This window comes from Lepisosteus oculatus, chromosome 1 (assembly GCF_040954835.1).
Source record: "Lepisosteus oculatus isolate fLepOcu1 chromosome 1, fLepOcu1.hap2, whole genome shotgun sequence".
NCBI classification, from domain to species: domain Eukaryota; kingdom Metazoa; phylum Chordata; class Actinopteri; order Semionotiformes; family Lepisosteidae; genus Lepisosteus; species Lepisosteus oculatus.
The window spans coordinates 78,179,853-78,195,298 of NC_090696.1; the positions used below are offsets into that span (position 1 = coordinate 78,179,853).

General features: G+C 46.5%; 1 protein-coding gene across 1 annotated transcript in view; it reads right to left on the bottom strand.

Annotated features, from left to right (window-relative positions):
- scfd2 (sec1 family domain containing 2) overlaps nt 1-15,446 on the bottom strand; it is a 143,968-nt gene that overhangs the window by 15,176 nt on the left and 113,346 nt on the right. The window contains exons 6-7 of the mRNA XM_006630135.3: nt 14,451-14,596; nt 198-332 (exon numbers count right to left, since the gene is read on the bottom strand). Of these exons, the coding sequence (XP_006630198.2) occupies nt 198-332; nt 14,451-14,596 (281 nt within the window). The remainder of the gene's footprint in view (nt 1-197; nt 333-14,450; nt 14,597-15,446) is intronic.

The following is a 15,446-nucleotide window of genomic DNA, read 5'->3' on the forward strand; positions in this document are numbered from 1 at the left end:
GGCGGATCTCCGGGTGCCAGGCAGTGTTTCTCCACACACTGCAGTGTGTCTGGTCACAACCTGGAAGCTGCAAACTGTGATATAAATTCACCTGAAGAAGGCGTCAACCACCTGTATGCATTAATCCTCCATCATAACATGATGAATGGATAAGGGAAGCTCCATAAAGCATCAATCGGAGGCGCTGCAGCCCTCACCTTCATGAACATGCTGAATCCCGTCTTCAGCAGGTCTGTCAGGCCGGAGGACATGTGCTCTATGTCCTGGGAGTCCTGTCGGTCAGGGTGGAAGATCTCTTCCAGTGCCTGCTTCAGAAAGGGCTTGTAGGTGGCCTGAAAGAGGAGAGAAGGTGTAAAACACTGTTAAGTCGCATCACCCCTGAGACCTGGCAAGAGGTCTTACACAGTCAACACACGCGCCCGTGTGCCTGTGACTGTGGCAGTGTCGCCAGGCCCGATCACATGGTCATGACGGCTACTCTCAGCGCTACTGCAGCAGTACCAGCCCCTTCATCTCTGCAGCCCTCACAACTACAGCTACAAACTGTGCTGCATCTGTGTTTAGTCTCCTGATGCCTTGATGTAGGGACTGAAGTTAAACCTCTACGCTCTCCATCACCACTCCACCTCAGCCAATCTTTGTGCTTAGACGCAACAAATCAGTGGATACTCTTGCTGTATCTGGCCTTTGAACAATATTATTACTTATGTTTTTAAATAAAATGCTGCGTAAAACATTGCTTTTGTAGCATACCAACTACCACCGTTAATTGAATGCAGTTAGTAAAAACTGACCACAGCTTTTTTTAACCACCCTGATTCAAACAGCTGTGGAACACTGTGCATCACTGTACTCCAGTTAAACCAGTTTTCTGTTGTTGAAAATAAACTTGTTTTTGTGAAAATCAATTGAAATCATCATGAGGTCAACATCAAAACACTGAACAAATGCAACACATTAGTCACGCCTGAGCGGACTGTGATGAACGGCTTAATCACTCCAAACTCCACGCAATGCTGAAGGCTGGGCTGTCATACAGCCGCACTCACCAGCCTGTGCAGGCTGCGCACAGACCCTCCCTGCTGGGGAACAACTCTTCCCTGGTGCAGCAGGTAGTTTTCAAGACTTGAGGCAAAACTGGTGGCAGTTCTATTAGTGAGTTTCCTATTTTTTATTTGGGGGGGAAGCAAGTTAAATTTATGTGCAATGCTAACAGGCTAACAGGTGTTGAGAATTAAATTTAGTGTCAAAAATGATTTCCTTAGACATGACAGCAGGTAGTTTTGAATGACGCTCTCTTTATTTCATCGTTTGTAGCCTCACACCAGCGTCCTGGTGACTTGAGGGGCTCAAGTCTTCATGCTGGGTCTCCACAACTCCCAGTTATCCCCTTAAGACAACTGCAGGCAAGCTATCAAGTAAAATGTGAAACATTGTACAGATATGGAAATCTTAGGAATATGAGAATTAAATTTGCTCTCTTTCTTTTGGAATTCGGATATTTGGAAAGAAGCTAAAACTTATGGAAGTTGCTGCCGTGAAAGAAAAAAAAGTCCTCGGCCTTATCTTGTAATTACGAGATAGTAATTCTTGCGCACTTTATGCGATCACGAGATAGACAATACTAGATATCGCTAGTTTACCTCCAAGGAAAAGATTTTCTAAATCTTAGTGAGGACAACATATACTTATTCATGAGAAGCGCTGAGTATATATTTCAAGCAATAAGCTTTCTTGTCTAGTGGAAACCATTACAGCACACACAGCACAGTTTGTCTGGCTGATCTGTTTGTCTAACTTTTGTCTGCAAATCTTTCTGTTAAATTTGCATTTTATTTTCTGCTGTTGAAGCACTTTCATTACTTTATATTCAGCTACTTTTCAACAAAGCGGGAATAAAGGGGTCTTGTAGGGAGACAGAACTTCTGATGTTCCACTCAGTAAAAGCTGGTTTACACTTGGAACAGCATGAAGGCACTGCGGAGTGTTAGTGGTCACTGGGCCGAATTCCAGCCACACGGGTTTGATGTGAACTAGCTCGCCAGAGAGTTTATAGCTCCGAGACTGTGAGCTTTGGAAGAATAATGTACAGTCTACAACAGTCTCAGTATTAAACTGCAAAATCCTTTACAGAATGTCTGGAAAATGTTGAAAAGAAAGTTATTAGGTTCTTAACAACATCATAAAAATGCGCTGGCAAGCTTAAAATACTTGGGATTTTATATGTTTCACAGATTTTATCCTTACTTTGTATTGAGTTTCCATGCCTTGCCAGATCTGACCTTTTCTTTCTACAGTTTCAGGAGCTCACTGTAAGGAAACCAAACGTTCAGCACAGACGGATATCGAGCAGAATGGTGAATGAAGTATTTGGTTTTAGGTCCTTATCTTATCAAACTCAAATGTATCTGGTTATATAAATTCAGAAGAGAAACACTAAATACTAGTGCTCATCTATCTGCTAGGCTACACTATCAGGAAGGTGTGCAACCTTTTGGCTACAGAGCTCACCTTGGTGCTTAGAAACCTGCCTGGCTGCATTATATAATTGGCAGAGTGGAAGAGAAAATGGCCCAAACCACAGTCACTCTTCCTATCTACACAACAGCACATTCACAGGCAAACTGCACAGCGTTTTAATAAGAGGCCACGTCTCCATATGGGAGAACTAATGTCTTCACTTCTGACACCACTGCTCTCCACCTCCTCACACACATGCACCTAGAGTTAATATTGCACAAGGTTTTGTTTGTCCTAACAACTGGAGGGCATTTGTCTCTGTCACGACAGAACTGCCGGCACACCCATAGTAGCGGTTACAAAACTCAACGGAGGTACTGCTGAAGTACATACCTCAAACCTACAGCCCCGGGCTACGAAATCTGTCTGTACCTTTCTAAAAGAGCGTTCTGAGGTGCAAACAAATACACTTTATGGCCAGTGGCCTGTAGAAATACTTCATCTGGGCCTTGCATAAAACACAATGAAATCGTTTCTAAAAATATAATACTTTAACACAGCTTTCCAGATATCACCATAGTTTCTGGCTAGCAAATGCCAAACAGAAACCAACCCTAAAATCTCTAGTTGTGATAAGTCACTATTTTTCATCCAATCTAACAGCAGAAAGCACTTTCTGTTCCTCAGTTTTAGAAAACTAATAACTGCATTGCCTGACTTCAGGAGGATGGAAGATGCAGACAAGTACTGTTCACTGATTCTCTTAATACAGCGTCTTCCTATTTTTGTGGGTCAAGATCGTTTGCAAAAGCCAGATGTTACAATCAGAAAAAAAAACAGATGTCTTCCTTCACTTATCGGTGAAGGACAACCACTTTGTCTGTCATTGTATGAAGAAGCACATTGTTGACATTCAAAAGTGCATTTCAAATGATCAAACTTACTCCATAACCCAATTTCTCTGCCTTATTAAACCAAATTCAGTTTTCTTATTAGTTTCTCCAGATAACCTCTTATACTAATATAATATGTCATATTAAATATTTCATGAAGTGTGCACGTAGTAACAGACAAACCTCTTGCAATACAAAATGGAGTTTACATGTAAAGTTTCCATTGTACATTTGAAATGTATAAAATAAGGCGAGACTATATTCTGTAATTTAAAAAGAATGACTAAGTAATGGAAAACTACTTCCAGAAGTATTTTAGTATAGGTACAGCCTTTCTTCAGTATTTTGTGTGCCTTTTCTTTGTTTCTTTGACAGCTAGCAGCTTTGCCCTACATTTCCCAAACCAGCCCCTGTCATCTTTCCCGAGACATATTTGCCTTTCCTTCTCCACACACAGAATGGTGTCCAGCAGTCAGCTGTGGTCTCCTCCTTCAGGTCACGTCACAGCAGCCTGCCGGGCTCCAGTCTCCGAGGCCGAGATGGCCAGTCCGTGACTGCGGTTTCCCGTCGCGCAGAAACTCCCCTGTGCTCTTCAAAACGGGCTAACAGCCATGATCCTGCTGGAACACCAACTCCTGTCTTGGGATTCTACCGCTGGGTTACATACAGTATAAGTACAATACCAAGTCTTGATGGTAACCAGCACCTGATGCTATTTCGACAATCCAAAAGGTCATCAGGGAATTGGGGAAGACACACCCAAACCGTCACCCAAGCACCCACAGCGTGAGGCATGAGGAAAATGTCACTGAATTCTTCTCTTTGTCCTCCACACGTGTGGTCTCTTCGTGTTTCAGATGTGTTCGACTGTCAAGTACTCATCAGGACTCAGAGTCTTCAGTGGAAAACTCCTGCTTGTGTTTTGCTTTATAACTAGAGCTTGCAGCTGGAATTTAATTCAGGGGACATCCACCTTCTAAGCTATCACTGTATTGTTATTTAACTGTTTGGCTGTGAATTTCCTGACCACTTTCTCACAATTTGTGCCAAATTATTTGCAATAGTCTGAGAATTTTGCCTGGCCTCTCAAATAATTCTTCCACATTTTTCCAAACTCTTGCTCGGCCCTTTAGGATAAACTCTATTGCAAGTCTGTATCTTTGCAAAGCAGTTTAGGTTCAGGCTATGGAGGGGCTGGAGCTCCCTTGTGGAGCTCCTTTCGGCCACCTCACTGTCCAGCTCTGTCCACCACCATCCACCTCAACAAGCTGAATCCATAGAAGTCTCCAGCCGGGTCAGGGGACAAAACTCTCACCAGAACCTCCCCAGCTGGGTCAGAGAAACACCAGCCTACCAGGGGCTGAAGAGAGGTCAGACAACAAGAACAGCCTACAGAGTACATGCTGATGGGAGCGACTAATAAGCAGGGACGTGTCTGCCATTGAAACCTCAAGCCGGTATTCCCGTGCTGGCCTCTGTAGGAGAACGCCAAGTACAGATCAGAGGACACGAACAACAGGATACACTGTTTAATGTCAGACAGCAATGTTATTACAGGCTCCACTGATTCCTTCAGGCGCGTGGTCCTTTCAAGATCCACATGGGTGTTACTGTCTTAAAACTAATCAGATTGTGTTCCAGAAGTGTGCTGCACTAAGTTTAGTCAACATGCCCAGCGGCTGAGATCTAAGATGTCACAAAAGAAACTCAAGTTCTGAACCGAGATTCTGCATGGCAAGTATTTCCCCTATCTCTACTTCACAGGACACAGTCGCAGTCGAATTCTGGGCACACAAGTCAGCTCTGGATCCCTACACATCGTCTACACAGCTCTTCACTGCCACTGCCACATCCTGGTCTACTGTGGCCACGGGCAGAATCACTGTGCTGTGTTATTCAGCAGGTACAGCAATGAAGTTCTCATTCCCTGGGGTAAGTGTTAGAAAAGAGCCCTTCCAGATGTCAACATTTTCTAGATGTTATAATAGCACTGCAATAGAATGCTTTGAATGCACCACCTACCAACACTTGCTCTCTTTCTCTTGCTGAGAAAATTCTTTGCAGCATAAAACAACAACAGGAAAAAGGACAGCAGAACAGAAAAGAAAAGACAAAGAACAGATAGCAGCCATATGTCTGGATTTCAGTGCTCTGTGTTTTTGCAGGGCTGTGCTTTAATAGCCAAGAAGACAAGCCAAAGAGCTGCATCGCAGCTTAGAAAAAAAAGTGATGCTCAATATGTTGCCAAGTTATTATTATTATTTTTTAATTGTTTTACTAACGAGAGCTTCGCAGGAGGCACAGAACATCCTAAACGTTCCCTTTTACAGCAGCTGAAAAAGCCGGTGGAGACCAGCTAACGTGACTTTCCTCAGCAGAGCCGAGGCTGGAGAGCAGCTGGTCATTATATGATTCCTTTCACTGCCCTCATGCCTGGCCTGCTAAGACCCAGCCAGTCGTCTCACCCTGACGCCAACAGGTGCGGTTTAAACCCACCTTTAGTGTGCCTTGCAGGGGGAAAGCAGAAATAAGCAGTCACACTCAGCACTTTCCCACATTACAATCACCCCACAAAGGAGGGTGGGGCCTGACGACTCCCAGACAAGCAGCATGCTGGTCCCAGCTGGGCACGCCGCACGAACACGCTGAGCTCAAGCTGCCTTCCATTTACGGGAACTTCAAATTAAAGACAAGAAAAACAAGCAACAAAGCTTGTTTACATTTGCTAGGAGCACGAGGAAAAGTCCAGACATCCAAAAGGAATTCGTCCCAGTCAGAGCTTGGCCAGGGAAGACGAAGCAGAAAGAGCGAAGCTAGGCCAGCACTGTATTTAAGAGGATTTGCAAAGAGCTGACAGATTCTACCCAATTGAACATGAGATTAAACGTGCAGAAATCGTAAGGATCTTTCTAGTGTAGCATTCCAGAAAGCAACATGCTGAAGGAGTCCTCCGCACATGTGAAATAGTAAACCTGTTTTGAGAAAGTTTGCAAACCTGTTTTAGAACATCTTTACAGAAGCTGCTTTTCTCCACTTTCCTTCAAGCGCATTCTGCAGTCAGTCAGACATACCAGAGGGTGTTTCCAGCCACCTCCAGCGCCAGTAAAGGACATGTCCAGAGTCCAGAAGCCCACATGGTGTCTCTACATCAATGCCTGAGTCTTCCTCAAGTACCTTCTTCAAGGATGGTGCTTCCCATTTTAATGAAGAATGAGTGAAGAATGAAACATCTTCAAACACGGGAATGTTTTAGAAATGTATGAACACAGGTAGTGTTATGAACACCTAAAGGTAAAAAGCCGCCTGGGAGAAATGCTGAAGCTGGGTGTCAGACGCACGTCTCTCCCTGCAGAGAACCAGGAGAGGAGCTGGCAGCCGCAGTGCGAAGAGAGCAGAGTTACACGTGCGCTCTGAGTTACACGGGGAATGGGATTTCTTAGGAGACCCTGAGGAAGCTCCTTGTCTCCAGTTCTGCAATCACATCTGCAGCAGTTGGACAAATCCAGGTTGTTGCACATACAGTACCTGTCTAGGCTATCAGACTACATGATACAGCAACACTTAGGCCCAGACCTGAGTTCTGAACTCCCCTCTGTCCAAGTCTCCGGCTGTGAACGTTCAGGGTGGCACCTGTCCCTCTTAACCAAGTCTTAACAGAGGCCTTAACCGCTGCTATTTATTATGTATTTGGGAACAAGGGATGTCATAAAACCAACAGTTCACAGACAGTGCATAATTATCTTTTTTGTCCGCTTCACACATCTACAGCAAAATCGCAGCCTGACAAGCACATCACACAGAACAAAGGAGGACTCTGCAAAACTGCACGGGACGGTGAAGCCTGAAACAATACAGACTGAAAGCTAAATTTACTGCGGCAACTGAGGAATATGCAATTATTTGTTCCCCTTCATTTCTGATTTCTATCCTTCCAGAGCCTGAGTGATGTGGATTTTGATTTATTTGTGAATCACTTCTGCTCCCTGTTGAAAGGCGGGAGATTCGTGGCAGAAGCCTCTTGTTCCTGGTCTCGGTTTGCTCCTCCCAGCCCCTGCAGGTGTGTAGAGGCATGAGAGAAGTATGTCTGCATGGCTCCACTGGTTCACTACAGGCTGGGTCACAACAACCGCCTGCTGCAGGAAACATCCTCTCCGTTTTCTTTCTTTTTAAAAAACCCCCACAACTATCACTTTTCGTGAAGCTGTGCCATTTTCTAGAAGTATTTAAAACACTGGAGCTCTGTAAAAACAGAACAGAGGTTCAAAAACAGCACTCCTTCACGCTTTTGGTACTGGTGAGATAAGGTATTTCTGAAAGGGCCAAGACGCTAATCACACAGGCTGTGAAGATCCCATTTGTTGGACGAGACGTGATGTCAGAAGTGATTCTGGAAGGGCTGTCCGTTATTTCCCCATGTGATAAATATTGTATGAGCAATGGCTGCACCAATAGAGCAAAAGCATGAAGCCTGCCGAAGTCTGGGCTTAAAGAGCTGCACACACAGAAGGCAGGCCCAGGTGTTTCGGTTGCTGGTGCAAAGCCATTGTTCTATTAAAATGACCTTTATAGCCCTACCCGAAGATAATACAATTTCTCTTTCCATGCTTTGTCGAATGACAATGACACGCCCCCTCCACTCCCCCACACACGCACTTGCTGTTCTGCAGTCACTCCTAAACTGTCTGACAATGTGGACAATGTGTCTTCATCGCGGGCAGCCCTGTACTGTCACTGAACTGAGTCTCACCAGCGTACAGCCTTACAGCCAAACAGATGATATCTGCTCAGGATCCAGAAACCTTCGGAGATTGAGAAGTTAAAAATGACAAAAGGACATGAGATTTAAACAGTCCAGGGTGTCTGTAAGAGTCTGATTAAAAGAAATGAACACAGCAGCATGATGTCGGAGTCCCACACTGTTCTTCTCAAGTAGAACAGGCCTTTGTAAAGCAGAGAGAAACAGAAACCTTTGGCACGACCCTCTTTGTTAAAAAGAGTTTTCAAGCTGGAACAAACAACTCACAAGGCAGATCATAGGCGGGTCCATCTTTTACTTTAAATTTTGCCAGTGAAAGTTCCCCTTTCCTAAGGGGGCTGCCTGCAAGTTCTTGCCAGAAAACTGCTGTAAACAGTGTGACAGGGCACTTCTTAAATGCCGACCTACACGGAAAACACAGTGTTCCAGCTCGAGGCAAAACACAAACCACTGCCTTACAAAGTACCGTTCTGAAATAAATGAGTCTACACACATGAAATCATCAAATCATCCATCACCGAGTGAGCACAGCGGGTGCACGTAGCACAGCACTTTACACAGTTGAGAAATGTACTGAAGCACTATGTACCTGTGTCACTTGTTCAGCTGCTACACTGGTGCTAACAAGATGTGCTCGGGGTCACTGCTTTTAAACCAGCACAGCCAATAATCAGGAAAGGCCTCTGCATGGCCTCTCATTCCATCTTCCTCTGCTTCTATACTGTACTGGGATCAGTAGAGACAGAGCCACAAAGTCCCGACCAGCAGACTGGGGTGTAATCTGGACTTTTTTAGCAGGTGCTTTTAACACAAATGAGAAAACAGTACAGTATTGCTGAAAACTGTCCCTGACGCCAAATTCAGAACCCTCATGAGCAGTTCACGGGTTTTTCTATAAGCTGCAGCATGCTGGGAGTTTGTTTTCCTTCCAGAATAATGAGGGGCCAATGCGTTGCAGTGGTAACTGCTATAAGGATTTGGCCCGCAGTCCTTTAATTTAATTAATACAAGACATCTTCTTAAAGGCCTCACTTCTCACATAAACTTGACAAGCTCCAACACCCTAAACCTAACCCCGAACCCCAAACCCTTACAACCCCAGCCTGCTGATGTCAGGCTCCAACATGCTGCAGCAAATGTTAGTGCTAGGGTGGAGAACACTGTGTACTCCCCCACTATCGATTCTCGATTTGATGTAATCATCAGTCGAACACTCTCATTTACCACGTTAGGCTCCTATTACTAAATGAATTGCTAATTTATTAGCAACCTCTTCTCAGGAGAATCAGAGAGGTGTTGGTTTGAGCACAGCTCAGCAATCAAGGCCATGCCCACCTTGGTGTCTTTCATGCAGAAACTCAGGAAGTAAAGTCTATCTAGACCAGATACCAGGATGTTTGCTTCGTGATAAAACCTATTATTCTGTAAAGTGTGGATAAAGCCTGACTGACTGCAAACAAAAAAGCAGCTTAATGCCAAAGGTCTTGGAGAACCACTTCCCAGCCCTCTGACTCTTTCAGGTGATTGATATTCCAGAACAAAGCACCTCCTCCTTCATTCACCTGTGCAGGACAGAGGGACAGATAATGTGCACCTTCAGACATGTAGATAACCCAAACCCTCAGAGAAACTCCCAAACAATAAAGATTCTTAAATCGACTGAGGCAGCAGCTACTCTAGCAACAGTCATGACATGTTTTTTTCTCTGAAAAATCTGTTTCAAACCTTAAAAACAACAAATCACAAGATACAGAGAGCCCTTCTGGGCTCCTCACTAGTGGAATAAAGTCAGACGTCTTTTACTGCTCACAATTTTTTAAAAATAGAATCAAGCCAGTTTCTATTATGGAGCTAGAAAAGAAATCTCCAGGGCTTTTGATTAGACCTTCTTTCTAACTAGAGTAAGTGTTTTTCCCCTTTCAAAGAGGTTTTCCAAATGACACTGTTTGATGTGGAAGGATTCTGGGCATTTCTCCACAAAGTGAAACAATGAGGTCAGCGTGCAGCAGACGTAACGCAGGAGAACTTCAACAGAAGGTGCTGTGCAGCTGTTTCTAATACAGTGCTTTATAAAAGTATTTACCCTCCTGCAAACTTTCCACATTTTGCTTGCGGCTGAGCTTGCAATTACGACTTCATATTTGGAATCTACACAATCTAATCCAAATGGATAAAGCTAAAAAAAGCTTAAAAGTGTATTAGACATTCAATGAGAATTAAAAGATTCTGAGGTGCATGAGTATGCGGCTCCCTTACATCAGTTCAAGTGGAAAAGAATAATTTGATTGGCCACATAATTACTGCCACAGCCATCGGCCACATCCCCCTGCAACTGGCAGCCCACTGGAGCTCAGAAGGTATGAGCCTGGCCAGTAACTGGAGGGGAGACTCTTAGGTTGCTGCTGGAAGAGGTGTTAGTGGGGCCAGCAGGGGGTGCTCACCCTGTGGTCTGTGTGGCTCCTAGTGCCCCAGTACAGTATAGGCGCCGTCCTTCGGATGAGATGAAAAACCGAGGTCCTGACTCTCTGTGGTTATTAAAAATCCCAAGGCGTTTTTCAAAAAGAGTAGGGGTGTGGTAGGTGTTAACCCCAGTGTCCTGGCCAAATTTCCCCCCTGGCCTTAACCATTCTGGGCCTGATAATCCCCATCTCTGAACTGGCTTCATCAATCTGTGGACTCGCAGGAAACTGGTATGGAATGCCACTGTGACAATACTGATCTTCAATCTTGCATGAGATAATACTGCCATGTAGCAGAAGCTGTTGTGATCAGGCAAGAGATAAACTGAACAAAATGCAAAGCATTACACTTGGTGCTAGCCCACCACAGAACATCAGCCAGTCAGCACTAGCCCAGCTGTCAGGCATCATGCGATTGGCCTGCTTCTCTCTAGCAGGGGCGAGGCAAACGGACAGTGCACAGTGACCAGTGAGTTCTACAGAAAAAAAACAGCTTGAGTTGCTCAAGAATCGAAAACTGGGCTGAAAAAATGGGTCGATTTCAGCAGGTCAATGACACAAAGCAAAGACAAGAGCTACACTGGAGTGAAAGGTAATGTCCTTGAGGGGCCCAGTCACAATCCTGCATTGAATTCAATAGAAAACTTATGGCAAGACTTGAAGACTGCAGTGCCTCAAGCTGGTTCAGACACCTCCTAAAATCCTGAAAGCAGGAATTGCTGCCACCAAGAATTGACTTAGGGGCCTGCAAACGTACTCATGCAATCAGTACACTTCACTTTGCATGTTTTCTTTGCACACATTCAGCCTGCTTCACACATGAAAGTGCCCAGTTTGATTATTGCAGTGCATTTGAGGACAACTGTAAACTCTGCTTGTTCATTAGAATGTGCCGCAGTTGGCAGGGGGAGCTCTGTGCACGCAGTTCTGGGAGGCCCGACGAGATGAGACACCGTGATCGGGACAGACCTGACCTCAGGCTCCTCGTGAGAACAGGCCTGACTGCAGAGATGAACAAGTGTGAACCAGAGCAGGTGAGATAGACACGACTTAGCAATACCCTTGAGTACGTGATCCAGGTCTTTTTCACGTCTGCACTTCTTTACGCAAAGGGTGGTGGGAGTCTGGAACCAGCTGGATAAGATCCTGGGATCAATAAGCTGCTAAACGAAACTACTGACTAGTACTTCACTACCTACCTAAACCTCTAAAGGTTGTTCTAAAGCAAGCAGGGCTCGAGCTGAAAATGAATGGCAGCACTAACAGACTCATTCCTTTGTTTGCTTTAACAAGTAATTTTCCATCAGGTGCTGACTTTTCATTCTGGGTCTGAGTTGTTATAAAACACAGTACAGGCATCTCCTATCCTGGAGATCTGGGTGTGGACTCTTCAGAATGGAAAATTGTAATGTTATTGCAACACAGCTGGGAGACACGTCTAAAGCCAGTTAACTCTAAAGCAAATGTGCATTCAGTTTCAGTTTCTTAACTGGAAAGGAGTAATTCAGAGACGTCCAGTCCCTCACAGAAAGGAGTGCTTACAGGTGCTCAGATAATGTGCTTCAAGAGAGAGGACGCAGGACTGCAGAGCCCAGCTTGAGGGTGGCTGCACTGTAATGATGAACCGTACATGGGTGTAATTAATGGTCATAAAGTCATGCCCACTTCCAAAATTAATGACACAAACATTTTGATAAACAGTGACTCAGCTTGACAGTGGTTCCCATGAACTGTTTCAGAAATTACAGCTGACAACATATTTGCACGATTAAATATTACTTATTTCAGACACTGAAATAATTAAAGAAAATATTACTTAAAGTTGTATGTAGTCAAAGCTTGCCAGCATACATCATTAATGATAAAAAAAGACCATTTCTTTTCTTGTATTGCTGGAAATAATGTATATTAGGGGCAGATTTGTTTACAGAAAGAGATAAAAGGACAAGAATAGCCTTCAACAGAAAATGGTTTTGCAATCTAAATGAATACAGTCTCTGTTGAGATGGCAAAGACCGCAAACACACAAGGCCAGCTGCAGAAAGGGGAGGCTGGGCTGCTGTCCCAAAGAGAGACTCGGTGCTTTCCTTGTGCTTTGAGCTTCTGCAGGAGCCGAGAGGTCGCAGTGAGGGGGGGAGCTGCCACTGGTAGTGCTGCACTACAGCCCTACGTGGCACTACGGACCATGAGGTTCTGCTCCAGATGGGCGGGTAAAACTCCAAAGGAAACATCACTGACACCTGCCCCGGCCACCCACCCACTCCGGGTGACAGAGCTTCACCTAAGACCCGGACACAGTTGAGCTGGGCTTGACGTTCTCTGACAAGTCCTACTGCACAGGCAGGAGCAAATCAGTGATTCTGCAAACTCTAGCGATGCTCTCAAGTCAAGGACTGGGCAGGACTTATAAGCACCTGGTGCTATGTGTGTGTGCGCGTGTGTGTGCGTGTGATGGCAGACTGCGCTGTGCTCACCTGGTGCTGTGTGTGTGTGATGGCAGACTGCGCTGTGCTCACCTGGTGCTGTGTGTGTGTGATGGCAGACTGCGCTGTGCTCACCTGGTGCTGTGTGCGTGTGATGGCAGACTGCGCTGTGCTCACCTGGTGCTGTGTGTGTGTGATGGCAGACTGCGCTGTGCTCACCTGGTGCTGTGTGTGTGTGTGATGGCAGACTGCGCTGTGCTCACCTGGTGCTGTGTGTGTGTGTGATGGCAGACTGCGCTGTGCTCACCTGGTGCTGTGTGTGTGTGTGATGGCAGACTGCGCTGTGCTCACCTGGTGCTGTGTGTGTGTGATGGCAGACTGCGCTGTGCTCACCTGGTGCTGTATGTGTGTGATGGCAGACTGCGCTGTGCTCACCTGGTGCTGTGTGTGTGTGATGGCAGACTGCGCTGTGCTCACCTGGTGCTGTGTGTGTGTGATGGCAGACTGCGCTGTGCTCACCTGGTGCTGTGTGTGTGTGTGATGGCAGACTGCGCTGTGCTCACCTGGTGCTGTGTGTGTGTGTGATGGCAGACTGCGCTGTGCTCACCTGGTGCTGTGTGTGTGTGTGATGGCAGACTGCGCTGTGCTCACCTGGTGCTGTGTGTGCGTGTGATGGCAGACTGCGCTGTGCTCACCTGGTGCTGTGTGCGTGTGATGGCAGACTGCGCTGTGCTCACCTGGTGCTGTGTGTGTGTGTGATGGCAGACTGCGCTGTGCTCACCTGGTGCTGTGTGTGTGTGTGATGGCAGACTGCGCTGTGCTCACCTGGTGCTGTGTGTGTGTGATGGCAGACTGCGCTGTGCTCACCTGGTGCTGTGTGTGTGTGATGGCAGACTGCGCTGTGCTCACCTGGTGCTGTGTGTGTGTGTGATGGCAGACTGCGCTGTGCTCACCTGGTGCTGTGTGTGTGTGTGATGGCAGACTGCGCTGTGCTCACCTGGTGCTGTGTGTGTGTGATGGCAGACTGCGCTGTGCTCACCTGGTGCTGTGTGTGTGATGGCAGACTGCGCTGTGCTCACCTGGTGCTGTGTGTGTGTGTGATGGCAGACTGCGCTGTGCTCACCTGGTGCTGTGTGTGTGTGAAGGCAGACTGCGCTGTGCTCACCTGGTGCTGTGTGTGTGTGTGATGGCAGACTGCGCTGTGCTCACCTGGTGCTGTGTGTGTGATGGCAGACTGCGCTGTGCTCACCTGGTGCTGTGTGTGTGATGGCAGACTGCGCTGTGCTCACCGGTGCTGTGTGTGTGTGATGGCAGACTGTGCTGTGCTCACCTGGTGCTGTGTGTGTGTGTGATGGCAGACTGCGCTGTGCTCACCGGTGCTGTGTGTGTGTGATGGCAGACTGTGCTGTGCTCACCTGGTGCTGTGTGTGTGTGTGATGGCAGACTGCGCTGTGCTCACCTGGTGCACTCCATCCCCTGGACTGTGGACAGAGCGGAGCTGCCTGAGGTGAGCTCTGGACCTGCTCAGCCCTCGGAGGATCTCGAACACCCTTCCCACTGCGGTGCGGGCCACGTCATCCGTCAGCTCAGAGGCAGAACAACACCCTTGAAGGACAAGCAGACACAAGTTTCCTTTCACACCTCAAAACACAAAACAAAAAAGAGAGTGATGTCTGTCGGCCAGATGTTCACCTTGGACACACCCCAAAATGACTCCACAATAACTGGGACCATGACACATTTCTTTATCCAAAACAGACCTGGAAGACAGGTATTTTCTTAAAATAATAATAATAAACTTTATTTCAAATAGCACCTTTAAAGGTGGCTTTTCAAAGCGCTTTACAGAATGACATCAACAACAAACACAAGATATTCACAGTGAGAGGAGACAGCAGAGGGGGGCACAGAATACATTAGGAGCAGAGGGGTAAATGATAGAGCCAGTGAAGTAAAGGCCCTCCTAAAGAAGAAGGTTTCGAGTCTGGATTTGAAGGAGGTTAGGTAAGGCGACTCTCTGAGATCCTTGGCAATAGAGTTCCAGAATTGTGGGGAGCAGCAGGAGAAGCCCTGTCACCCCTAGATTATAGACCAGAATTAGAGGAGCAAAGGCTGAAAGACAGGAAACATTCTGACTTCAGCTCTGACAGTGGAAACTGGGGTGTAGGACTGGACCCTGGAGACCACCGATACAGCTTGTCTGGATTTTAGATTTAGCTAAAAAGACAAATATCATCATGGTTGGCACGGTGCCCCAGTGGTCCGGGGCCCGGAGATCGATTCCGGACCTGGGGTGCTGTCTGCGTGGAGTCTGCATATTCTCCCCGCGTTTCTGTGTGTTTCCTCCCGGTGCTCCAGTTTCCTCCCACAGCTCAGAGACATGCTGGTAGGATAGTCGGCTTCTGGGAAAATTGGCCCTGGCGTGAGTGTGCGCGCGCAGTGGACTGGCAAACAC